The sequence below is a fragment of the Natrix helvetica genome, assembly GCF_964273705.1.
Source record: "Natrix helvetica genome assembly, chromosome: 3".
In the NCBI taxonomy this organism is placed as follows: domain Eukaryota; kingdom Metazoa; phylum Chordata; class Lepidosauria; order Squamata; family Natricidae; genus Natrix; species Natrix helvetica.
In genome coordinates, this window is record NC_138549.1 from 139,520,739 (window position 1) to 139,548,206 (window position 27,468).

The 27,468-nt window shown below is 41.5% G+C and overlaps 1 protein-coding gene across 2 annotated transcripts in view; it reads left to right on the forward strand.

Moving 5' to 3' along the window:
• LGR6 (leucine rich repeat containing G protein-coupled receptor 6) overlaps positions 1–26,771 on the forward strand; it is a 143,353-nt gene extending 116,582 nt beyond the window's left edge. Inside the window, exons 7-16 of one of the 2 annotated variants that reach the window (XM_081948344.1) lie at positions 786–854; positions 2,825–2,896; positions 4,107–4,178; positions 5,414–5,479; positions 6,950–7,021; positions 8,852–8,923; positions 10,385–10,510; positions 16,567–16,709; positions 22,276–22,356; positions 23,099–26,771. In XM_081948344.1, coding sequence (XP_081804470.1) covers positions 786–854; positions 2,825–2,896; positions 4,107–4,178; positions 5,414–5,479; positions 6,950–7,021; positions 8,852–8,923; positions 10,385–10,510; positions 16,567–16,709; positions 22,276–22,356; positions 23,099–24,348 — 2,023 coding nt within the window. In that variant the 3' untranslated portion in view covers positions 24,349–26,771. The remainder of the gene's footprint in view (positions 1–785; positions 855–2,824; positions 2,897–4,106; positions 4,179–5,413; positions 5,480–6,949; positions 7,022–8,851; positions 8,924–10,384; positions 10,511–16,566; positions 16,710–22,275; positions 22,357–23,098) is intronic. The other variant, XM_081948345.1, reaches the window with a different exon arrangement.
• The last annotated feature ends 697 nt before the right edge of the window (positions 26,772–27,468 follow it).

The following is a 27,468-nucleotide window of genomic DNA, read 5'->3' on the forward strand; positions in this document are numbered from 1 at the left end:
GTAGGGCTGTATGAAAAAATATTTATCAGAGTTTCGGTTATACTGCCCCATTTTTTTAAGATCCAGGAATTAGTTCATACATGACATGTCCAATGAGGGAACAACACATTTTTAGACTTTTATCTCTTTTGGAAAATGTGACAAATACCTGTCTGTCAACCTGGTAAGTAAATGATGGGCTATTAGAATAGCAGGTACATTCTTTACATGTATTTAAAGTTGTCGTACATCGCTTGTCCTGGCAGAAAATACTGAGGCTGCTGTATTAGTTTCTTACTGCTGTCGGAGTGAGCTGCAAAGAAACATTTAAACATACACTAAAGCAGCCTTTACTGGCCTGGGATCCTCCAAATGTGTTGAACTACTGTTCCAAGAATCCTCAGTCAGGTGTGTTTTCAACAAACTTGGAGGCTGTCAGACTGAGAAAAAAGATTTTGCTATATTTCCATTATTTTAGAATAATAAAGGGAATAGAGCAGGGCAGTAAAATATTAGGCTAAACTGAAATGGTAGTCTGTACATATCTAAGAGGAGGACACCAGGAATAATTGTTATAGAGCCAAAAAAAAAAAACCCACATTTCCCTATGAGATTCTAGTCTACTTGGGCCCAGATCAAAAGATTCTTATAAAATCTCTTTGAAATATCATGTTTTTTAAAGTCATGTGACAGAATGAGTCTGGAAAACTCATCTAGTAACCATTCCTAACCCTTCGCAAGGTTACACTCTAGTGAGCTTTTCCAAAATTCTTAATGTTGATTTTGTCTTCTTTTTTTCCTCCCAGGGACCTAAATTATAATGAGCTGGTGGAATTCCCAATGGCGATTAAGTCACTCAATAGACTTCAAGAGCTGTAAGACTTTTATTTTCTTTCTGTAAGAATAATGTTCAAACAGATCATTTGGGCTCAACTCTAATGTGGGCAAACTACCATCCCAAACCCTAATGGGCATTCTTTCACCATTTCTCCATAATTCTGCTTGATCATATCCAGCATGGCAGTAAATGTTTCACAGACATCATTAGTGTATTGTAAAATTTCCATACTGTTAATTACCAGCAGGGAATCTGCTGTGAGCTTTATTAACGATGACTTTGACCCCAGTGATGACATATGTACAAACATATAGGTCTGGATAGAGCCATTAAATGCACACAGAACTGACAGGGATATACTTTTCTTTTTCCTTGGCTAATTGTTGCTGCTCCTGCTGTTTCTCTGCTCCCAGGAAAAGTTTTGGGCTTCTAATTATTACTTTCGGTAGATTTCCCTTTTCCACGTCACTGAAGTCCATTCATTCTTTTATGACAAGGACAATTTGTGACATCTCAAGCAAGGTTCATGAACTATGAGTAGATTTCCCAGGCATTAAGGCATATCCACATGCTTCTAATTGTGTGGATGGTGCTTCCAGTTTCTGCATTCCACTCAACTGGAATACTTTAGTTGCCTTGGTGACATGAAATTACACTGCTCCCAGGATACAGATGTAGACTCTCAAGTTTACCTTGTTGACTTTTTTGAGCGAAGAGGATGCCTCTTGTACTTAATCCATAATCCATACTCTAATGATAGAACTCCTGAATGCCATATGATACTAGACAATTGCTCTAATTCAGATTTACTAAAAAGTTAATTATGGTATTTGGTTTGCAATTTTCATTCCATATTTCCATCCCATAAAACTATACACACAAACTCACTCATAGCATGGAGGAATTGGAGGATTTAAGCACAATGTTAGGGGGAGAAATTTTAGCCCCCTCAGAGAAGGCTCGCAATCTGGGAGTCCTCCTGGATACGCGGCTTAGCTTAGAAGAACATCTGACGGCCCTGACCAGGGGGGCCTTTTACCAGGTTCGCCTGGTATGTCATTTGCGCCCCTTCCTGGATCGGGATGTTCTGTGCACAGTCACTCATGCCCTCGTCCTTTCTGGACTACTGCAACGCTCTCTACATGGGGCTGCCTTTGAAGAGCACCCGGAGGCTTCAGCTGGTCCAGAATGCGGCCGCGCAGGTTATCATGGGGGTACTTAGGTGCTCCCATGTTACACCCCTTTTAGGTGGCCTGCACTGGTTACCTGTTGTCTTCTGGGTGCGATTCAAGGTACTAATTATGACCTTTAAAGAGTTCCATGGCTTAGGCCCAGGGTACCTGCGAGACCACCTACTGCCACCAATAGCCTCCCACCGTCCAGTACGATCCCACAGAGTTGGCCTCCTCAGGGTGCCGTCGGCCAGACAGTGTCGGCTGGTGACCTCCAGGGGGAGAGCCTTCTCTGTGGGAGCGCCTTCCCTCTGGAATGAGCTGCCCCTGGAGCTTCGCATAATCCCTGACCTCTGGTCCTTCCAACGCGCCCTAAAAAGTTGGCTTTTCCAGCAAGCCGGCCTGGCCTGTTAATTTTATTTAATTTTTTAAATGTGAGTGTTATATAAATTGGGTTTGTTTTTTGGACTGTTTCTAATTTCCTTTTAACTTTTGTACTATGTGTTTTTTAATGCTGTACGCCGCCCTGAGTCCTTGGGAGAAGGGCAGCATATAAATCTAATAAATCCAATCCAATCCAATCCAATGTTTGTTTTCATGCAGGGTACATTAATAGGTTATTTGACAAATAAAATAAAATAATTAATACGTTTGCATGTTCATGCAGCTGGGGAGCGTGATTTATGTCAAGATTCCAGCCATGTGGATTCAGCAAAAGAGAAATCTGTCCATTTGCCCCATTCAATCATTATTCATACAGCTGCGCAATAAATTTTTAAGTTTTCCTGCTCTGTTTCTTTTAACCATTCTAGCATTTTTGTTTGTTTATTTAAAGGGGCTTCCATAACAACAACATCCAGGCTATTCCAGAGAAAGCATTTGCTGGAAATCCTGTACTTCAAATTATGTAAGAAATAGCACCATAAAGTTCAGGGCCATTTCTGGATCCCCAGTCTTTCAATTATATTTACAAGTAATATCATGAGCATTCGTACTAATCCCGATGATGCCAGAATAGTGAAATAGTATTGTGATATAAATAACCTCAGGCCCGTTCTTTTATATTGAGATAGTGTGCATAAAAGTGCCATTTATGTCATGACATTGTAGTACCTTCATCATTTGCTTTCCCCTCCTATGGACATCTCTGTGCGTGAGAGTCCCAGAGAGTGGAAGGAAGAAGGAAAAAGATAAAACCTGTGTGACAATACCCTCATGCAATTGCTGCCAGGTATGAGATTCGCATTAGACATCAGGATGCAACTATTTATTTGCATAATGATGTCATCAAATTCATAATGTCATTTTGGCATCATTGTGCTTTGCTGTGGATGCTGTTACGTGTTAATGTGTTGTGTCACTGATTTCTAAGGCAGAAAGATACTGCCAATGTCCTCATTTCTGACCCAAAATGCATATTTTGCCTACTCAAATTTCTGTCATGCTCAAGAAGGAGCCTAATTGCTCACATTTGGTATCAGATGCTAACTCAGCACTCATTGCTTTCCGTTCCAATGTTGCTCTATTGTGTCTCCCAGCATTCCTTACCTCAGTGATGCAGATTGGGACAGCTGTGAGGTTTAGTTGAACAACATCTGGAGAACCATAGTTTTCCCATCCCTGTTCCAAAAAACATAATCTTTCAGGAAAGTGAAAAACTGAAAAAGCATGTTTGCACATAATTTTTAGCAATGCCACCTCACATAAATCTTTGTATCTTCCTATATCTGGAAAAGTACCATTATTCTGCATTGTTTTACCTAAGAACAGCTGTTGAACCAATTATATATCCATTTCCTTGTTTCATTTTTCTACTGGGATAACAGAGGATTATGTGAGTTTAGAAACTGGGGGGGGGGGGGGAATCTAAAGAAAACTTTCCAATCCATCTCTGTGTTGTTGTCTTAATTTCCTTCAAATAAATGAGTACAAATGAGTCTTGGAAATTATGCCACAATGCCAAGAAGATGTTCACATGCTTTGTGGTAAATATCTTTTCATGTAACACCAATCATTCATTGAACAGTTCTTCCCATTGACTATCCTGGTTTGTGCTGTCTTAAGCCCTTGACGAAGTAAAGGATGGTATGAAGTATGCTTTTCCCTCTCTCCTGCAGGACTTTAACCCAGGCTGGAATCCATTTGCTTCCTGGAGGAATGTGTCAACAGTTGGCCAGCCTACGGGTTCTGTGAGTTATCAATACATTTTGCTTTCTTCAGGCTTTGGGGAATTGCCTTTATTACCACTACACCATTCACAGGTCTCTTGCTGAACAATCAGATATAAGAGCCACAGTGGCGTAGTGGTTAGAATGCAGTAGTGCAGGCTATTTCTGCTGATTGCCGGCTGCTTGGAATTTGCCAGTTCGAATCTCACTAGGCTCAAGGTTGACTCAGCCTTCCATCCTTCCGAGGTCTACAAAAGGAGGATCCAGATTGTTGGGGGCAATATGCTGACTCTTAGAGAGGGCTATAAAGTACTGTGAAGCGGTATATAAGGCTAAGTGCTATTGCTATCAGGGTTCTTTTTGTACAGTCATGACAAGTGCTTCATTTGCTTCCTTTCTCCATTCCAGGAACTGATAATAAGGGAATTGTATGATTATATCTGTGCCCTTTTTCAGATTTCTTGCATAAATTGAGAGCCCTGGTTACAAAAAAGCAAGGGTGGGGATGGAGAGAGAAAAAAAAATCATGTCTGAAATTTAAAAAATGCTTTAGTTCAAGTTGATGGAAACCCTGCTGCAATTGAGACACAGGGAGGGGGCTGTAGAATAAGAATCGAGCACTTGAACATTCCCAGCACACAAACAAAGCTGTTTAAAGTAATGTAATGGCATCACATTTATTAATATTTGGGATGTGTCCCTGCTGAACATTTTTTATTTATTCTATTCTTTTTAAGTTATGTTATTTTGAACATCGTTCAAAAATACCTTACATAAATAGAGGCAGCATGAAAGCATATGTTACGTTGCTCTAACATGTGGGGATAATGTGTGTTTGTCATCTTCTAAAGCAGTAATGGAGAACTTGCAGCCGCTTTCCACTTGTTGCTGGACTTATTTTATTGTGGGCTTTTTTTTTTGAAGGGCTTCAAAGCCGTCGGTTGTCTTGGAGAAACACTAGATAAGAGTTGTTTATAGTTGTTTTTTATTTGTATTAAATTGGGCGTAATAGACAAGTTAATAAGAAATGGATTGGGGTAATCAAAGAATAATACCAGAAACCGGATAATGAAATGAATAAAAGGAACAGTGCCAAGCATCAGTTGGGTACAAGAAGATTTACCTGTCTGTGGGGTTTCCTGCTTCCCCAGCTGCATAGCCTGAGGTCATGCACTCCCTTCCTGTGTACCATATGCATGCCAAGAGGGCCTTTAAGAAGACTGGCTTTGTTCTAACCTTTGTTATTTTCCACACAGTGAGCTTGCGCACAATCACATTGAGAAACTGCCCAGTTTTCATCAGTGCCAGAAGCTGGAAGAAATGTAAGTGTAAGCTTTGCTGTGAAATTCCCACATCCAAGTAACTTATTGAGCATCTGGTGGGTATGTGTGAACAATTGAGAGGTTAAACCTGGTATACAGTGACCTAGTCTGGACTCCTCTGAAAATTTATATCTCAAAGATTTGGGGGGGGGGGGCATTCTTCCTCTCTTTCTATCACTCTCCACCCTCCCACCTTCGAGATGAGGTGGACCAGTTGCTTTCATGGTGTGGAGACAATAACTTGGTCCTTAACACCAATAAGACCATAGTGGATTATAGAAGAACTAGATCAGACATCCAGCCCTTGCTTATCAATGGAGACCGAGTGGAGCAAGTGGCTAGTTTTAAGTTTTTGGTGCTATCATAAAAGAGGATCTCACATTGCAGCACTGGTCAAAAGGACCCAGCAGAGATTATACTATCTGAGACTTCTCAGGAAACAAAAGCTGAATGAAAAATTGCTGGTGACCTTCTACCACCGCACCCTAGAGAATATTTTAACTTACTGCACCTTTGTATGGTTTGCTAATTGTACAGTGGCAGATAGCACAGCACTCCAGGAGGTTAACATCATTGCCCAGAGGGTCATTGGTTGCCCTCTCCCCTCTTTGGAAAAGCTTTATAACTCCCGCTGCAAGTTCAAAACATTCTTAAAGATCCATCTCATCCTGGGAACCCTTTTTTAAAAAATTATTACCACTTGGCAGACGGTACAGGATCATAAAAACAAGGACAAATAGGCTGAAAAACAGCTTCTATCCCAGAGCAGTAACCATATTGAATTATACTGTGTAGTGTAATATTAATGCAGAATCAGGAGTTTTCAATTCAATTACATAGAATGAGAAAGATGTGTGTTTGTGTTTTATTTTTATAGTTATAATGTACACTGAAGGTGGCATTTAATTTCATTGTACAAGGCGCAATAACAATAAAGCTAAGTAAACTAAACTAAACCTTCCTCTCTTATTACAGAGACCAGTAGATAATATCAGAGCTTGAATTAATCATTGTATTGTTCTGGGGCTGAGAATAATGGGAGCCTCCAAAATATTTTGAGTTACAAAGGTTACAGTGAAAGCAAGACATGAAAGCACAGAGTCCCCAGTGTTTTCTGCCTGTTCCCTTTAGATATGGTATTCTTGGGGCCGAGAATATCATCTGGTGTCATGGAGCTCTCCAAGCTCCATAGCAGGAGCAGATGTTGAAGAGGCCTGGGAATTCTTGGTAAAAAGAAACGTTGTTACTTGCACGCTTTTGATTTGAATGGTGCGCTGCCCCAAGCCTGAGGCTCTTCAAGGGGAAAAGGGTGGGAGAGGATTGGGTGGGTATGTTCCTTGACCCACTTTCCCCTTGAAATTTGAATCCCATGCAATCCTTAATAGATGTAACCTTCTTCGCAAAAGTGCTTTCTTCTGTTGCCAGTGAAGCAAGTTTTTCTCTCTCATTGCAGCCTTTCTGTCTTTGCAGTGGCCTTCAGCACAACTGTATCCACGAAATTGGAGCAGACACCTTTGGGCAGCTCACAGCCCTCCGCTCCCTGTAAGTACAGCCGTCAGGGAGCTCTCAGGGCCTTCTGTGATAGAAGAAAAGAGTCAGGAGATTGGGAACTGAGTAAGACTTTGTGCTCTTGACAAGATTACAGGCTCAATTATATAAAGAATTCTTCAAACAAGTTGGCCTGTTAGCCCATGGTCACCCAACATTTGATCCCAATACAGTTAAGCATAGACTCAGGCCTACAATAGCACTCTATAAAATGAGTTTAAAATATGAACACAAAATAAGTCTTTCCCACCTGGTACTCTCCAGAAATATTGGATTATAATATACATTCTCTGATTCTGCAATCATTAGCCAGCATGGCTAGTGATTGTGCTAGGTAGCAATTTGGGGAGTGAAAATTCCACTCATCGGGAAGACATCATATTGGGGAAAGCTGCCTTTGTTGTGTCATCTCTCTCACATACTCTGTGAAAAAAAACTATGATATGTTACCTTCTTCAAAATCACAAACAGGAGGAGAAACTGATGCCCATTCCAAATTATTTCCAATTTTTTATCTACAAAATATTTAATGAACAAGGTTCAGCATTAATTTGCTAGCCTGTAAACTATTTTAAGTGCTCTGCAAAAAGCAATTGCCGGTATATGCCGATTCTTTTAACCTCAAAGCCCCGAGTGTTGATTTCTTTCCCTTTCCCTATACCAGTTTCCTGACTAAAGGTTTTGGAATATGGGTTAGAAGATGTTTTAATAGCACCACGTGACTTACCGGTATTCAAATGTACACAGAGGCACACAATCTCTCTCACACACACTAGAAGTCTAAAGTTTGGGAAAAGACAAACCAGGAAAAATGCTCCAGTTTCTAACAGCTTTTCCCAAATGGAATAACAGTAGAAGCAAAAGTACCGTCAGCAGACAATTTGTGTAAGCTGCCGTATGGAAAATTACTTCCATGTTCATTGCTCCTTATGCTTCCATATGGTTGTATTTGGGCTGAAAATATTTGGATGCCAACTAGATGACACTAAATAATCTGTCAGTTACCAAATTTTTGAAGACTATTTGTGGTAGCCCTGAGGTAAGTACTATACATGAACTAGGAAAGGCCATGGCACATGGAAAGCAATAACTATAGAGATGGCATCAAATAATTAGGCCACCTTGACAGTTCCTGAGTTTTCTTTCATTCATCAAATGTGGGGCACTTCCAGGTATAATGAGAGATGGGGTTGGAAAAGAAAATATGTTGTATCTCCTCACTGAGAGGTCTATCATGAATAATCCATTAATTTGTTTTGACCTGGAAATCATTTTGCATGCAAAGGGCACAATTGGGAATAAGAAATCTTTAGAATTTCTGAAAGCAGCTTTGCTATAGAATGGGTTTTTTTCCCCCGAGAAATTATTTGGCCACCTCGAATAGCTTGTTATGTTACCAGATACTTTATCTTTTTAAATTTATTATTTAAAAAGAATTTTCTACTACATCTAAAACCCAGTGCCAGGCAATTTTGCCACTGCTCATACCAGCACAGGCTGAGAGGAATTGTCATCTAAGGTTTAGATGGTACTGTGTTGCCTTCCTCTAATCAATGTCCTTCAAAGCAGATTGCAAGTATTATGTATACCAACTGTATAAACTGTATAACACGTCTGTAGGTATAAAAAGTGGAATGTAGACAAAGTCATCTAATGCCTTCTAAATATGTTGGATTATAATTCTGATAATTCCCAGACAATAAAATTGATTAAATATATATAAATCAATTATTGTGCATAAAATTGCTACCTAGAGAGCAGCAAGTTGGGAAAAAAATGAATATAAAGCATATTTTCCATCACAATATGTATTTTGCTTTGCAGAGACCTGAGTTGGAATTACATTCAGTTTATCCACTCTGAAGCTTTTCTGATGCTTCATTCCCTCATCAAGCTGTAAGTTATATTGCATAGGAGATACATTTGCTCTCCATAGACAATTAAGCCTCAGGGTGATTGGAAAATGTCCCAGAAAAAGGCCATGGCAAACCACTTTGGTTTTATTGCTGAGTAAATTATATGGACATATCAACTATTGTAGTCACCTGGTGATTAACTTGGCTTAAGGGTGTCTTCCCTTTTTTCATTGCTTAAGCAAAAATTGATGATATTATATGGCAAAGATATAAAATGCATGAACAGAAGGAGAAAAAATAAAAAATCTGTTTGGTTTTTTTAAAGATGATGGCTGAAAGTAGAAGATACACAAACTGAGTTCCCTAGCTTCAAGGAATCATGGCAAATTTAGGTAGCCTGCATAGAAATAGCAAACTATTAAGCTTCACCATCTAAGCTAGAGATATTTGGATATAATATTGATATCTTATTGACTGCAATAAGGTATTCAAGACTGGTGACACTGCAACCAAAAGTAGAATTATCAGAGTCTGTAATAGGGAAGAAGCAAGGCAGAACTGTCAAAATGATGGACTAAGCATAACACTGCATTTTCCTGTATTGGACATAATCACAAATACAAGAATATGTGCTTTTTTTTTAAAGCAGAAAATGTTTCTTTCTTAGGAGTTCATTGTTATGTCTTAATTGTGTTTTGTTTTATGAGTCTTTGTGTTTTAGCCATCTTAGTTATTGCATTTTTTAGAAACTGAAATATAAAGATATGTGTGTAAGCCAAAGGTGTTATATGGTGCCACTAGTTCTATAAAAGCCGTGGTTGCAAGATGAGTGGCCAGCAGGGACTAATAAAATCGTCTACAGTGTATAACGGATCGTTATGCTGATGTTTACCCTGTTCTGCAATGTTAAGGTGCTACAACCATCTATGAGACTAAAAGGAACACATTAAATCTGTTTACAGAGCCAAGCATTCATATTTCATTTCTAAGATATCAAAACTATGTCACATGAAAGAAGCTATTTTAATCGCTTCTTCCCTTACAGGTTGGCACTCATAGCTGCTTCTTTCTCCATTGAGGTGGAGATAGCATCCAGGAATGGGTTGACCTCCTCTGCTCGCTGATTGGATTGAGTCTGTCAGTTTCCAGGGCCAAACCACTGATCAGACTTTTCCTGCCTGTCCCCATATAGTACAAGCACAGCATAGTCCCAACTCATCACTGCTATTAATTTATTACGTGGTGTAGCTCTGGTTCTAAAATACATACAAAAGCAAAGGTATCAGTTTAGTCTGAATTCTGATAGAGACACATACTTCTTTCTTGGTTTATTCACAGCAATACTTCTTAGTTTTAAAATAATCAAGAGCTGAAGGCAAAACTTAATTGAAGCAACAACTGTATACATGCTAAATCCAATGTGTTCTGAGATGCTGCTGCATTGAGTCCTCCACGCCTTTTACTGTCCATTCCAATGGGTCCTGTCCTTTTATTGTCACAGGGATTTGACTGACAATCAATTGGTGATGCTTCCATTGGCTGGCTTGGGTGGACTGACTCATCTGAAGCTCAAAGGCAATCCTGCACTGTCTGAAGCATTCACTAAAGAAAGTTTCCCCAAGATACGGTGAGTTTCATTTCTAATTTCTGGCTTCCCAGGGACTGAAAGGTAATTTATTTCTGTTAGATACTAGCTACAGTTTTAATGGTTTCCACCAAGGTCCTCTGTTCCGGTGGGAACAGAGGTTTAATCTCATTGGTCGAAGGGTCTGACAGCTCCCTATAAAAGGGCTGCTGTCAGACTCAACCTTCGCTGGATTGTACATACTTGTTCTGTTACAATAAAGAGTTGTTGCTTTTAGCCTGAGTGTGCCTTCCATTACCCGATCTAACACTGGCGCCGAAGGTGGGATTGGAAGGCAACTAGGCGAACCAAAAAGAGTGTAGCAATCCAGCAAGTAAATCCAGTCCGGAGCTCAGCATAGCTTCAAGCAGCCATTTTTGAGTGGCAAACTCAAACCGCCTTCAGAACACAAAATGGCCATGCACGTCCCACCGACTCCATATGACCCAGTCACCGAACACTGGGAATCATATATGCTGAGGTTCTACTGCTTCTTCAAAGCCAACAATCTCATGGGCCTTTCTGAAGGCTGCAAAAAGAACATGTTCCTGGGTTACTGTGGACGGGAAGTGTTCGAAACAGCCAAAGACCTATCAGAGCCAACGCCGCTACAATCGGTCACTTGGTCAGTGCTCCATCAGACGCTGAGGACACACTACACTCCCAAGCCGTCTAAGCACGTCCACGGGCACGAATGTAATATTCGTAATCAGAAGGAGGGTGAATCGATCAACAAGTGCATGGCGGTGCTACAGAAGGCCACAGCATACTGCGAGTTCTGAGACCTAGACGAACTTACACTAGACCACATCATATGCAGTGTGCGGGACATTAATTTACAGAGGATGTTACTTTCCAAATCTAACCTCACTCTACAAATTGCCTTGGATGAAGCCAGGGCATCTGAATCGGCCGTTAAGTGTACAGAAACCCTGCAGTGCCAAAGCACTTCACAAGACATGCGAAAGAGCGCACGCGTACATCACAAGGCTGCAGAGGCCGAGAGCTCAGAAGAAGAAGACAGCTGCCGGATGTGCAGCAGCCGCGCCAAGCTGGTGCTCACATTCAAAACGCGTTTCCCACCTTGCACAAGCTGTGGAGGAGACCATGCCAGATCGTCTTGCCATTTCCACGACGCTATCTGCCAGCGCTGCGAGCAAAAGGGGCACATCACCAAGGTTTGCAGAAGCGACCACCCCATGATGACCTGGCAGCCCAGAAGCCAATCTAACCGCCAGCAGAGGCCCAAACAAGGTACATGGCAGCAGCCACTTCGGTGCTCAGAGGGCGACACCAGAGTCACCTACCACACCTAAATCGGCCAAGTGCACACTAGGCGGCCAAAAAAGCTAAAGGTCACAGTCCTCATCGAGGGTTCTCCATGCAAAATGGTGATCAACATGGGGTCATTACTGACCATCATGCTATGGTCTACACTCAAGCGGGCTATTCCTAGCCTGAAGAAGCAGCATCTACATGCCCCTGACATCCACCTTCGCAATTACCAGGGGAACCGAGTCCCCATCGTGGGCCAGGGCACCTTCCGGGTGCAATTCAAAATCTACAACGGCCAGCTCCCAGTGATGGTGGTCAGCGGCAACCTGCAGAGCCTCCTGGGTCTTGACTGGTTCGAAGCCCTGGGCCTAGAAATGACCAGTATCAACACCTTGAAAGACGAGAGCGGCGAAGCAATTTTTAAGGAGTTCGAGGACATCTTTGGCACCGGTCTGGGTAAGTATGTGGGGACTCCAATCTCTTTTAATTTGGACCCCAACATAGCCCCCATAAGGCTAAAACCCAGGAGAGTACCTCTAGGCCAGGGAATCCTAGAGCTGGTTGATCACGCACGCTGGGAGACCTCTATAGTGACACCTATCAAATCTGACGGGTTTATCCGCATCTGCATGGACTATAGATATACAATCAATAAAGCGTTACAACAAAGCGCTTACCCTGTACCCATTGTATAGCATTTATTACATTTTTTAGGCCCCGGCAAAGTATTTGCTAAATTGGACATGGTGCAGGCATACCAACAATTGCCTGTAGATGGCGCTATGGCGGAGGCCCAAACCAATGTGATACATAGGAGTGCATTCAAATGTAACCACCTGCAATTTGGAGTTAGTATCGCCCTTGGACTGTTCCAAAGCATCATGGAACGGCTTTTGCAGGGGATTCCAGGAGTCATCCCCTATTTTGACGACATCTTGGTATCAGCTGCAAATGAGGCGCAACTTTTCAAATGTTTACGAACTGTTTTGACCAGAATTACAGATAGAGGCATCCACCTCAAAAAAGAAAAATTCCAAATTAAGGTGCCAAGGGTTGAATTCTTAAATGGCTCTGGGATTCACCTGACCACTAAAAAAATTAAAGCAATCCATGACTCCCCTGCACCTTGCAATCAAACCGAGCTGCAGGCGTTCCTCGGGCTCCTTAATTTCTACAGCATCTTTCTTAAACAAAAAGCCACCATTGCTGAGCCCTTACATTATCTCCTGGCGAAGAACACGAAGTGGTCCTGGGCAGAGCCGAGGCAGCTGCATTTGCCACGGTAAAAAGACTTCTGTCAGCAGACACGTTCCTGGTGCAGTACTGCCAGATCCTGCCACTGGTGTTGACTTGTGACGCTTCCCCATTTGACTTCAGAGCCATCCTCAGCCACCGCATGCCCAATGGAACCGAGGCTCCCATAGCCTATTACTCAAGGACCTTGTCTGCTGCCAAGCGGAACTACAGCCAGCTGTACCGTGAGGCTTTGGCTTCAGTGGCCGGTGTAAAAAAGTTCCATGAGTACCTCTATGGCTGGGATTTCGAACTTATTACAGACCACAAACCGCTGCTGGGCTTGTTAGCTGGGGACTGACCTACTCCTGTGTCATTATTGCCGCAGATGACCAGATGGACTATTTTCATAGCGGCCTACACCTATCATCTCGGCCACCGACCAGGCTCCACTTTGGGGCATGGCGACGCTTTGAGTCGCTGCCCACTGTCAGAACTTCTTGCAGACCCTACCCCCGAGACGCCAGTCCTTCTTATTGACTACTTTGAGACTGGTCCTGTGTCATCTGCCACTCTACAAAAGATTCCACCATCAAACAAATTTTGAACTGGGCGCAGAGGGGGTGGCCCAAGGGTCCTGTTGGGTGATTTCAAAATGTATTATTGTAAGAGAGATGAATTGTCTGTTATTAATGGCTATTTGGTGGGGTGGGTGGGTCATTGTTCCACCCAAACTACACGTTGCAGTATTAGAGGCTTTACACGTAGGGCATCCTGGGATTGTCAGGATAAAGTCTTTGACCAGGAGTTACGTTTGGTGGCCTAACATGGACAGGGAGATCTAAGAATGGGTGGCTACCTGCACACCGTGCTAGGAGTACAGACCAGCTCCCCCAAAGGTGCCCGCTAAGGAGTGGGAGCAACCTCAAGCACCGTGGTCTAGGGTACACATTGATTTTGCTGGCCCAGTTCATGGCCAGACATTCCTAATAGTTGTGGACGCCTACTCGAAATGGCTAGAGGTAGTCCTGATGACCTCCACTACGGCAGAAGTGGTCATAAAGGTACTACGGAGACTTTTCTCCACACATGGCCTGCCCAATGTCCTGGTCCCTGACAATGGGCCCCAATTCACAGCCATGCAGTTCGAGACCTACTTAACAGCACAGGGAATCAGACATATCCTGGTCGCACCATTCCATCCGGCCTCCAATGGTGAGGCGGAGAGAATGGTGAGATCTGCAAAAGAGGCCCTATCTAGGATGGGCCCGGGAGATTGGCAAACATGGGTTGACCATTATCTTTTAATTCAACACATCATGCCAAGTGCCACTACAGGGAGAAACCCCTCTGAGCTTCTCATGGGTCGCTGGCTAAGGTCCCACTTAGACCGGCTACACCCAAACTATTCTGCCGCATTGCTCCCAGACTCCACAAGCAAAATTCAAAATCTTAGCATAGGGGGTTCAGTTTATGCCCACAACTATGCTGAGGGAACTCTGTGGATTACTGCCACAGTGATAGGCATCACCGCGTCTCGCTCTTATCTCGTAGAGCTTGAGGATTGTCAGAATTGGAGAAGGCAGGTTGACCAACTCCGTGGCCGCCTTCCAACTCCACACTTAGGCAGCCAGAGGTAACTCCTGCACAAGTTAGCCAAAACCCTACCCAAAAGGGGCACGAAGTCACTCCTTCCACAGCCAACTCAAACCCGAAGACACCGGGATACTTAGGTACTTCTGTTGCAGGCTCGCAGCGAGCTCCGAGCGAACCGGCTCTAGAAGCTCCAGCCGCGGCCTGTGAAAGGTTCCAGGAGCTTCCACCAAGCAAAGCTGCAGAGCAAACAGGTCCATCCGACCTGTCCGAAGAACACCCTCCGACTGAACTGCGCAGGTCTGGCAGAGCTACCAAAAAGCCCGCCTACCTGCGTGACTACGTTACCAGTAAGATGATTCCATCTAAGAGGGGAGGGGTGTTAGATACTAGCTACAGTTATAATGGTTTCCACCAGAGTCCTCTTTTCCGGCGAGAACAGAGGTTTAATCTATTGGTCGAAGGTCTGACAGCTCCTTATGAAAGGGCTGCTGTCAGACTCAACCTTCGCTGGATTGTACATAGTTGTTCTGTTACAATAAAGAGCTGTTGTTGCTTTTAGCCTGAGTGTGCCTTTCCTTTACCCAATCTAACAACTTCGATCTGCCTTTTGCTGTCTATGCCTTTACTAGGCAGTTCCATATAATTCAGTTCAGCTAAATGTTTGAGCAGCTGCTGCTTGCACTCTGTGTTCATCATTGACTTGAGAAATTGATGAGCCATTGAATGGCTTGTCATGGGCATTATCCAAACTCACACACACAAAACAATCAGCATGGTAACCTATTGGTCGGATACAAAAGTAGCACCAATTTGGTTATAATACAGGCAGCTAACACATGATTAGTTCTGATTCTATAAAGAGATTTAATGATCTCTGCATTTGCAGGAATATAAATTAATAAACTATGCAAATAGGGCATAGAATTTCCATATTTTATATTCCTGTAAACACAGAGAATACTAAGAGGGCACAAAGATATGATACAAATATATACTTATGTATGCCCATTTAATTTTTTTATCTTTCCCAAGCAATCTTAGGAAATACAGTTCCATAAAAATGGTGCTAGAAATTCTGTCAGGAATCCTTAACCATATTTACAAAATTAGTTTCCAGAGAGAGAGAGAGAGTGATGGTGAAATGAATCAGAATTTATGCATTCATACATTTATGCATGCATATCCAGAATCAAAAGAAGGCCGTTTGGACATCATAACCATTTCTTACCTGTACCGATTTAAATTTCTAGCCCTGAAAAGTTTAAGTTTTGAATCGTCCGTTTACAATACATAACACCATGCAAACTCAGAACAAAGCAAAACCAAAAAAACTAAACCTGACAATGTAAGACTATAAAATACTCATGGTGAATAATTACATTTGAGTGGCTATCAAGAAATGTTCATTCTTCGCTAACTTCCAAAAGGCTGCCACTTTTTTATACTCTTTGCAAAGGTCTCCTAAGGAAGAGTATTCCTGCACTTCCTGCTCCTTGCTCATTGCCCCTTTTCTGTGTGCTAGTTGGACTGACATGCACAGTATGTAATCTTAGTCTTCACTATTACTATATTATGTGATATGCTGAGAATGCAAAAAAACATGGCTACTGTGCCTGAGTGTCCATTACATGCAAAGTAATAGATACTGATCTCTTGCTATGTTTAGAATTATGGTCCTCTGCACCTTTAGCGGTTCTGTGAAAGGAGGGTGATTGATTGTTTGCAAGTCTGCTTGTAAAATACCCATGCCAAATGCCCTTCTACTGTGAGAGTGTCAAAGGGTCAAGAGCTTTGATCTGGGAATTCTCTAGCTTAACTTTATCCCTTCCCGCGTTCTATTTGCAAACAAAACAAAACAAAAAAGCCACCTTAGTGCCAACATCTGTTTCCATGCCCATATGGGAGCAGAATGGCAGCATATACCATAACTGATCATCCTATGTTCTTCTTCCTAGGGTCTTGGAGGTGCCCTATGCCTACCAGTGCTGTGCCTACGGAACCTGTGGCAACGTCTTCAAAATCTCCAGTCAGTGGGACCCGGAGGACATGAGTCCTGAGGATGTTGATGGCTACAAGAGGACCCTGGGACTTGATCATTGTAAGATCAAGTTTTGATTTTAGGCGGCTTCTGCCTTTTAAGTTTGCAAAATTTAAGTTTGCAAAATCTGAGGCACAGCTTACAATAACAAAGGCAGGAATACAATTGGAAAGGAAAGTCTACCCAAGCTCTTTTTACATGTAGTCCTCGACTTATGACCGGTCACTTAGTGGCCATTTGAAGTTATAATCACCCCCAATCTACTTATGGTCAACATTTGAAGCTATGACATGCATGCCCCGAAGTAACGTGATCACATTTTGCGACTGGGCAGCCAGCTCACTTTTATGGCTATTTGCAGCCTCAGTTATGTGATTGCAATTTTTTTTAATGTTTTTTGTCAGTTTCCGGCAAAAAAGTCAAAACCAAACCCATAGATTTGTTTAATGACCATGACATTTGCTTAATGACTGCCACACAGAATATCATAAAATTGGGTCCAGTCACATGGGGATCACTTACTGACTGCAACAACGTACAACCATAATTGTGGGCTCAGCTACTGTCATAGGTTGAGGACTATCCGTATTTGGGGTATTTATTTATTATTAGAAAGCCAGATTGCTTAAAGCACCAGGAGAGCATGAGTTGAATGAAGCCAGTTGGGTGACTTTGGGCTTGTCATTCTCTCTCGGGATTAGGAAGAAAGCAGTGACAAACTACTTTCAAAACTCTTGCCAAGAAAACTGCAGGGACCTGTCCAGGTAATTATCAGGAGTCAGTGAAGACTGTGCATGTGCCCACACATCAGTGGTGGGTTTCAAAAATTTTTAGAACCTCTTCTGTAGGTGTGGCCTGCTTTGTGGGAGTGGCTTGCTGGCCATGTGACTGAGTGGGAGTGGCTTGACAGCCATTTGACCGGGTGGGAGTGGCTTGGCAGTTTGTGACTGGGTGGACGTGGCCAACTTGTAAAATGTGGTGAAACTCACTTAACAACACTCTTGCTTAGCAACCAAAATGTTGGCTCAGAAACTCTGACATTTGAAGCACACAAGTCTTAAAGCTGTCAAGTTACAAGACCCTTGCACCCCTAACCCTTTAGGGAAAAAACCCCCAGGGGTGTTCAAACTTGACAGCTTTAAGACTTGTGGACTTCAACTCCCAGAATTCCTCCTCCAGTCTTGTTGGCTCAGGAACTCTGGCATTGAAGCACGCAAGTCTTAAAGCTGTCAAGTTACAAGACCTTTGCACCCCTAACCCTTTAGGAAAAAAAAACCCAGGGGTGTTCAAACTTGACAGACTTGTGGATTTCAACTCCCAGAATTCCTCCTCTCGCTCTTCATCTTGATGATGTGCAGACGGGAGGGGGGAGGGAGCTGGAACTGGTTCTAAACGGCACTGTAGATTTGTGGAACCTCTTCTATAGAAGAGGTTAGAACTGGCAGGAACCCACCCCTGACACACATGCATACACACACACACAAACACACACACAGGAATTGAATGGGCAAGTCCTTAGGGGTAAAGGTAGCCTTTCAGACAGGGAGGCCCGAAGGGGCTTAAAACTTCAGAGGTCAGCCTCAGCACTTTAGATGGCGGATAATTGGTAGCCAGCACACCTTGTCCCTATATCTCATTCCTATTAGAAATCTGGCTAACGCATTTTAGACCACTCGCATTTTTAGATGCTTTTTAAAAATAGTCCCATTGGATTCATCAATATGAGTTGTAGCCAGGGTGGTGATGATGGTTGCTAAACCAGGTCAGTTCAGGAAGGGTTGTAGTTGGCACTAGAGCCATATGTGTGCAAATCCACTCCTAATAGTAGCTATTGCCTGCAAATCCAGTGGCAGCAGAGCTCAAAGTGCTCTCTCCAATTGCCAGTCTGGTTGTAGAGAACCGCAACCCCATCCAGAATAAGCTTTCTCCTTAACAACAATACCTCTGCCTTATTTAGATGTCCTTTCAGCACAGCCTTTTAGGCAGACTCACACACTGGCAAACAGGACCAGAACTACTGGAATAAAGTATATAAGCAGTCCTTCGCTTGCAATCACAAAGGAGATCAAAATTTCTGTTATTAAGCAAGGTGGTTGTTAAGTGAGTGGTGCTCAGTTTTATGAGCAATTGCTTTTTTGCCACAGTTCTTAAGAGACTCACCCCAGTTGTTCAATGAGTCCTACTGTCATTAAGTGAATCTGGCTTAGGCAAAGATTGCGTGTGGTAATCCTATGACCCCCAGGAAGCTGCAACTGTTGTAAATACATGCTGGTTGCCAAGCATCCAAATTTGGATCACATGACCATGGGATGCTGTGTGTATGTCGTAAGTGTAAGGACTGGTTATAACTCACTTTTTTTCCATTATAGCAATAGCACTAGCTATAGCACTTATATATTCATAGGGCTTTACAGCCCTCACTAAGCAGTTTACAGAGTCAGCATATTGCCCCCAACAATCTGGGTCCTCATTTTACCGACTTCAGAAGGATGGAAGGCTGAGTCAACCTTGAGCCTGGTGAAATTCGAACTGGCAGAAGTGGCCTGCAGTATTGCATTCTAACCACAGAGCCACCGCGGCTCCTATAACTTTGAAAGGTCACTCAAAGAATGGTTGAAGGCCAAGGATTACCTGGAAATGATTATCACTCCATCTGTACACTTCCACTGCTTCTGTAATGTTTACGACTAGTCTCAGTCTTTTATCACAACTTCTGTACAGGTACTTCAAAAGAAAGACTTAGATTCACTTCAGAAAAAAGTCTATATAACTAGATGCCTTGTGGCTTCTAGGTAGAAGATTTGTCTAGTATGCAAATCCTTCTGTGGTGGTGGAGGATTTTTATGAAGTTGCAAGAGACATGCAAAAACATTGATGGAAGTATATGAATTCTCAAACCACCACATTGTTTGTTTGTTTGCTGCATGACATGATTGCATAAACATGCACCCCCACACACACACACAGTATCTAGACTGAGAGTGGACTTGAAATGAGAAACTTATTTGATGCAGACTACTGGGGAGAGAGGACTTGCTAACGCTCGCTCCTTTTAGATCCTGTTTTTAAATTGTGACCTAAAGTATAACTGTCTTATCATACTATATTAATATATTATATTATAGCTATGGAAACAGTTCCTCAAATTTGGACAGATATGGCTCCAGGATTGAAGGGATACATCTCTGCTTGCAATCTGATTAATGGTTTCTGGGTTTGATTAGAATTTATATTTAATTGGGAGTCTTGTGTTATCATAAACTTCCCGTATTTAGCCCCTTGCTCTACATTTTTGGAGATGAAGAAATAATAATAGGAGCTGTGGTGGCACAGTGGTTAGAATGCAGTATTCCAGGCTGACTCTGCTTACTGCCAGGAGTTTGATCCTGACTGGTTCAAGGTTGACTCAACCTTCCATCCTTCTGAGTTCAGTAAAATGAGGACCCAGATTATTAGGGGCAATACGCTGACTCGGTAAACCACTTAGAGCAGGGCTGTCAAACCCCCGGCCCAGGGGCCAAATGCGTCATGGGTTGGCCACGCCTATGCCTGGTTTAGTGAAGGGGAAAAAAGTCCCAATACATCATGTGATGACACCGTGACAACGTGAGTTTGACACCCCTGCTGTAGAGAGTATTATAAAGCACTACGAAGCAGTAAATAGCCATTGCTATTTTAAAAAATAGGATATCTAGATACCTGCTCCGGTTACCATTTTCCCCTATTGTAGGTTGATTGACTATATAGGAATGCCTTATACCCATTCCTCCCTCAATTCCTATGTCACTTCCTGATTTCAGGTACTAAGAATATAGTGCTTGCAGATACTTCCATTACCTGATGGTTTGTGTAGATATGAGCATGTTGATGTAGGAATTAATTCCCATTCTTTGGGAAACAGAACGCCCACTTTGACTAGAATCACTTTTTCTTTTGTCACCTTCTAGCACTACCAGTAACTTTGTAGTATCAAGGAACCCATTAGTTTAACATCTACAGTGGAGTCCTGTGGTTCTGCATCTGCTTGCCATTGACTGGGAAGAAGGGTTTGCTCTCTTCTCTTCCTGGAAAAGCTTTAGTTCAGCCACAGTCAGAACTAGAAAACAGAGTCGATTCAAGCCAGCAAAAGAAGGGGTCTTACATTTACTGTGCATCAGACCATTGAGTCTTGCTATGCATTCAATAGCATACAAGGTCATTTTTTTGCTTGCAAGTTCAATGGAAGCTCTGTATGGCTCCCTTTGTATAACTCAGCTGCTTTTCTGGCAGGATGTTTGTGGGAAAAGAATATGCACCTTTTCTAAAACTGCCCCAAATCATGTTCTCAACACCTTCAAGAAAATAAACAGCACAGTCTAGACAACTGGGCAACAGGTCCTTCTCTGGGTGCCAGCATCTTACTAGTTTGGCTGAGGTGGATCTGGGTTCACCTTTGTAAGGCAATAGCAGTGACTTAAAATTCATTCATTCATTCTCTCTCTCTCTTAAACCTCCTGGAAATATTCATCATATTATGTGTTGTGTAAGTTTTCTCTTGAAGACAGAAAACTAACTTCATTGGAGGGGAAAATACTTAATGGTAGGATTTACATCATTTTATTGACAAAAGTAGAAAATCTATCTACAGGGACAGCTTTTCATTCATTCCAGAATAAGAAAAGAAAGTTCATCTAATGAATGTCTGTACCTGGACTAGCACTGATGATGTAACCTAGTTTGGGTAATGAAATGTCTGCAAGAAAACAACCAAGCTCAGAGAGCACCAAGGATATCTCATTTCAACCCTGAACTATAAATATTCTCTTTATTGGAGTCTGTACCTGTGAAATACATCGTTCATTTACTAGCCTATGTCACAGGAGTCACTTCTAGAATTGGAGCTAAATTGTTGAGGATTCAGAACTAGCGGTTCAACCCTACGTTAAGAAAACTTTCCAGAAGTGATATGCTACTACTATGGAACTACCCAATGCCCTTATCATAAAATCTAAAATTAAAGATTAGAAAATGTTCACAAGACAAGCTAGAAAATTAAATATGACATGCGCAAAAATACTTTTTTTAATTAAAGAAAAAAACATGGTTCTAGATTTCCTGGGATATATTTAAAGAATTCTGAAAGTACTTTCTCTTTTGTTCTGACTTGGAATTCTTCTAACATGTCCCTATAGAACTAAGCAACAAAATTTCAGGGGGGAGGGGGGAGACAACAGAAATATCCTTTGATTCCTGCCAATTTGGTATTAAGGGACATACTGTAGCTATATCTCCTTTGAGACTGCAATGCTCTACACTCTATAGTTCTTTTCTGGATGTAACTCGATAGAACTAATTTTTCAATAAAAGGCAATTCTTAGTCTAGAAATTTGTTTTTGTCCTTTTAGTTTTTAACAATTATTATATATGTTTGGTTTATTTTCAGTTTCCTAGCATGTTAAGTCACAAACATCTTTTTTTCCAAGATGAGCTGTATAAGATCCACTGAAGTGGTATAATACAGCAGAGTTGATATTTATGTCACTTCAACAGCCATGGTTTTAAGAAAAAGAAGAAAAATGTTTCATTCTAAGTATAAAAACAAGTTAAGTATTAACATGCTTGTACTTCTTCCTTTATTACTGTTTAGATGACTTAGACATGGATGACTTCCAGGCAGACTCCGATGATTCAAAACTTCGGACCAAGATCCAATGTACACCCAGCCCTGGTAAGAACATTACCAAAATACATGTAACATAATTTGCAACAATTACGCGAGTTTGACACCCCTGATCTAGCCCACAATAACCTGGAAATAAAAGGGGCATGAAAAGGTGCTGCTGTGAAGAATAAGAAATGTATTTGTCACTGCATTAGGAATAATGTAATGGTAATGATGCAACAATTTGATTAGCTTTTTTTTATATACAGCAAAATTTTAACTTCTAATATTGGAGGGGAGGGGGGAATCACGTCACAATAAGTCCTAAGACATACTTTAGAAATCACACACAATACAAAACGAAACCACACTTTGACATAGCACAAAGTGTAAACACCGCATCTGTTGAAATCACAGATGAAAATAAACAGATTTTTCAGTAATCTAGAAGAGTTTTTATTCTTCAATTTATTTGTTTCTTCCTACAAATTAGTGGAAGCCAAAGACAATATCCCAAATGAACCGTTTTTCTCTGAAAGGTCAGCTGCAAAACTTCGATTGCAGCAATGACCTTAAAATGGTGAATTAAGACAATTTACCATGGCTCTGCTTTGCGCCTTTGGCCTCGGAACAGCTGCTCTCTATTTTGGTAACCTTCTGTTGGCATTGTCGTCATCGTCATCTGTAAAAGCAAGTGAGACGATAGGGATAAGACATTTTTGAATGGGTGCTCAGCAGTTTTTGTGCCACTGATTGTTGCAGTGAATTCTCCTTCCTTTTAGTCATTTGGCTCCTTCTTTCTTTCCAGGTCCTTTCAAGCCCTGCGATCATCTGTTTGAAAGCTGGGTCATTCGCCTGGGTGTCTGGTTGATCATGCTGGTTTCTGTGCTGTGCAATGGGCTGGTTGCAGTGGTTGTCTTCGCCTCGCCAGGCTATCTGTCCCCGATCAAGTTTATCATTGGATCCATTGCTGGAGCCAATATGTTGATGGGGATATACTGTGCTATTCTAGCGTTTGTGGATGCAGTCACCTTTGGTCATTTTGCAAAATACGGGGCCAGGTGGGAGATGGGTGCAGGATGCCAAGTGACTGGATTCCTGTCTGTTTTCGCATCAGAAGCTTCCATTCTTCTCTTAACCCTCGCTGCCGTGCAGTGCAGCTTTTCAGTATCGTGCATGCGGACGTACGGAAAGGCTCCTTCCTTTGGCACTGTCAAGGCAGGTGCCCTAAGTTGTCTCCTCCTCTCTTCAGTGGCTGCAATGTTGCCCCTCTTCTCCATTGGGGAGTATGGGGCATCCCCTCTCTGTCTGCCCCACCTGCTTCCTGATGGGAAACCTTCCATGTTGGGTTTCATGGTAGCTTTGGTGCTAGTGAATACACTTTGCTTTCTCATTATCACTGGGACGTACATCCGCCTCTATTGCAACCTGCTGAAAGGCGAATTTGACTCTGTCTGGGACTGTGCTATGATCAAACATGTTGCTTGGCTCATTTTCACCAACTGCCTTCTTTACTGCCCGGTGGCTTTTCTCACCTTCTCTTCCATGCTTAGCCTCATTCTCATCACCCCCGAAGTCATCAAGTCTGTGCTCTTGGTGGTGCTACCCCTGCCAGCCTGCGTGAATCCCTTGCTTTATTTACTCTTTAACCCCCACTTTAGAGATGATTTGTGCCTTTTGAAGCAGAAGAATCAGGTCCAGGAAAGCTGTGCCCAGTCCTGTATTTCTGAGGATACAGAGAAGAGCTCATGTGACTCAACTCAAGCTCTTGTTCCTTTCTCCGATATGGATCATATATTTGAAGCACCAGATCTCTTTAGGCTGCCTCCTAGGCGTTCCTCAGTTCTAGATGCCTACAACTTCTCCTCAGCGACTTTAATCCCTTGCCAGCAAAAAGCAGGTGCCAGAGGACATGTCAGTGGCTTCTCCACCCAACCTTCCTATCTTGCCGATGATGATCTGCTAATTGCATCAGAAGCCAGAGAACAGGCAAAGAGCAACCTTTGGATTGCCTTGTTCCCTAAACCACCTTCGCCAGCCTTCACATCTCATTTATAAGAGCCAATCCACATTCTCTCAGTAAATGAAAGAATCATACAAGATCCTCTCCTGGAGCCACCAACAGCTTGGGCAAGTGGCTCTTCTAGAAGGAAAGGTGACTCACTGCATTTCTTCTCCTCAAAACAAGGTCAACAAAATGGCATCAATTCCTTTGCAGCCTAGCCTGCTGGGGTCTGCCTCCTCCACTCCTGCTGCAGCAATGTGAAAACTGATAAGGATATTCCTAGCTGCCTAAGAAATTAAGGCAGCCCAAATAAAAGTTCATAATTATTGTGTATCTATCTGCAAGTCCAAGAAAAATAGCAAACCCAGGATAACAAGAACTCTGGCAATTCTGCCCTTTTTAGGAATTACACTGTTCTAGAGCTCTTAGTTTTTATGATAGGTGGATCATTTTAGTCGATGAATTATCTATCTATATATATATATAACTGGTTGTGTGTGTATGTGTGCATGTTCCAGCATAACTCTGGAATGCCTCGAGCAATTTCAACCAAACTTGGTATACAGATGAATTACTCTCTGGAAAAAAAAAAACTGTGGGGTAAGACACCCCTAACACCCCTTGGGGTGTATGTTCTGTTAAGATACAGCCTGTTGTGCGTTAAAATGACTTCTAGTATACTGCCGTAAAATGGCTTCTACTGTACAATGCAGTGGAGTTGCCATGGTAACAGCCCCACAGTACTCCATAAGGGGGCTCCCTCTGGTAAGGGGGAAAATCCAACATTAGAAATTACATTTGGGCTGGACATTCCCCCCCCCCCCTATAAATCAATACAGGGGCAACACCAGGTTATCAACTAGTATCAAATTAAAAGGACTGAAATGAGTAGAAACATCAAGAAAACAATGTGATTTCAGTTCCATTCCCATGGTTTTTATCTAAAAAGCAACCTTTAGATAGCGATGTCTCTGTCTCATAACAATCTTGTCATCTTTTAGAACTATTGTCAAAAAAGCACATGAATCATAAACAGATTACCCATTCATGTTTATCCAATGCAATGTGTGACTGCATATGTATCCACATGTAGAGACAGGAAAAATTTCCACATAATAATAATCATACAAGGAGACATAGCCACTTTAATCAGTCAAAAACAATGCTTCCTACATGCTCCTACATGTAACTAAGCATGCATTTAAAAGTGTTTATTCAGAACCACTAGGAATCAAATTGCAGTGATAAAATCAAATAAATAAATGATTCAACAAATAAAGCAGTGATGGTGCAGTGGTTAGAATGCAGTATAGCAGACTAACTCTGCCCACTGCCTGGAGTTTGAAACTGATCAGTTGGCTTAGCCTTCCATCCTTCCCAGGTCAATAAAATGAGGATCCAGATTGTATGGGGCAATATGCTGATTCTGTAAACTGCTGTAAAGAGTGCTATAAAGCACTATGGAGTGATATATAAGCCTAAGAGTTGGTACTACTGGTATTGCTAGAATAGTGACCATTCATAACAAACTCAACTAGCCTAAGGTTTAAGCTTGAACATAGTGCTATGAAAATTCGGTTTAGAACATTTAATTTTTAATTGCTTTTTTTCCATTTAAGACTGGAAAAGTCATTCATTATAATCAGAGCAACATAGGATAATCTAAAGCTAGATCCCTTTATATTCAATTGAAGCCTCTAGAGCAGTGTTTCTCAACCTTGACAGCTTGAAGATGTGTGGACTTCAACCCCCAGAATTGAAGTCCACACATCTTCAAGCTGCCAAGCTTGAGAAATGCTGCTCTAGAGGGTTTATGTAAGTTTGGATAGCAGTGTTACTAAATTCATTCTTAGAAGGTACAATACATTTTCTCAGGCATTTAAAAGCTACAGGTTGATGGTACATTCCCAGATTAACTACTCACTTTTTTGCTAAGAAAGAGAGTTATCAGCATTAATTAATAATGCATTTAGGGCAAGAAGTTTTTTCATGGAATTCTTATTAACATTTTAGAGTTCTGAAGGGTTTTACAGAATATAGACAGACTATAGTGGTAGGTCTGCTTTCATAAAGGAGAGAAAACTGAAAATATGGAAGGTAAAGTGGGAAATGTTACATATAGTCCAGGTGCTTTGTTCTTCTATGTACTCAAAACTGATCTTACTAAAATAAGAATCCTGATTACTGCAGTTGTGATGATTTGTGAAGAATCCTGATTTCTAGAATTTCACTTTCATAAAAGGATATAAATGAAAACAGGGTGTTTTTCTGGGAATTATATTGTACAATCCGCAAATATGATTATTTATAAGAATGTTCCACTGAATTCAGTGAAGTCCCTTTCTAGAGAAAGAATTATTAGCTGTTGGTTAAGAATTACTAGTCTTCAAAAATAGGAAATAACACAAATGATTTGCAAGCATTCTTAACACGCTAAACCCAGTTCAAAATCTTAAAGTTTGGCTGAATTAAACCATCACAACAGAAAAAAGGTTATATTTAGTAAAGCACATTTAGGCTGAAATCATATGCACATACTGTATGTTAATCAAATGTGTTTCTGTGTAGACAGAATCCACATCCTAATTATTTTGGAAATTTATATGTATGTGTAGTCCTCAACCTATGACCACAATTGAGTCTTAAATTTTGGTTGCAAGTTGCAATCATTATGTAGGTCTCCACATCACCTGGCTCAATTTATGATCATTTTCACAACAGACTTTATGTAAATTACCATGGTTGTTAAGAGAATCAGATGGTTGTTAAATGAATCAAATGGTCGTTAAGCAAATCCAGCATACCCAAAGGTTGTTTTTGGCCATTTTCTACTATAGCATCAGATTCAGCCGGCAACCAGTGAATCAACACTTGGTTCATCTGAATTTTTTTTAAAAATTTCTCCTGCATTGATGGGAAAACACTAGAATATTTACACATACACATAAACACACTTCTTACATCATTTGTTATTTGTTCAATATCTTGATTTCTGCTGTCTTCCTGACAAATAGGTGCACTTATTAAAAATACAAAACATGTAGCCGAATTATTCCAGGTTCTTTGGGTTTGGATATCATTTGAATTATTTTGAACTTGTATCCCATGACATTGATTTTCATCTTCTCTCCAATAAGATTAAACCAGACAATATTCAGAAAAAATAATTATCC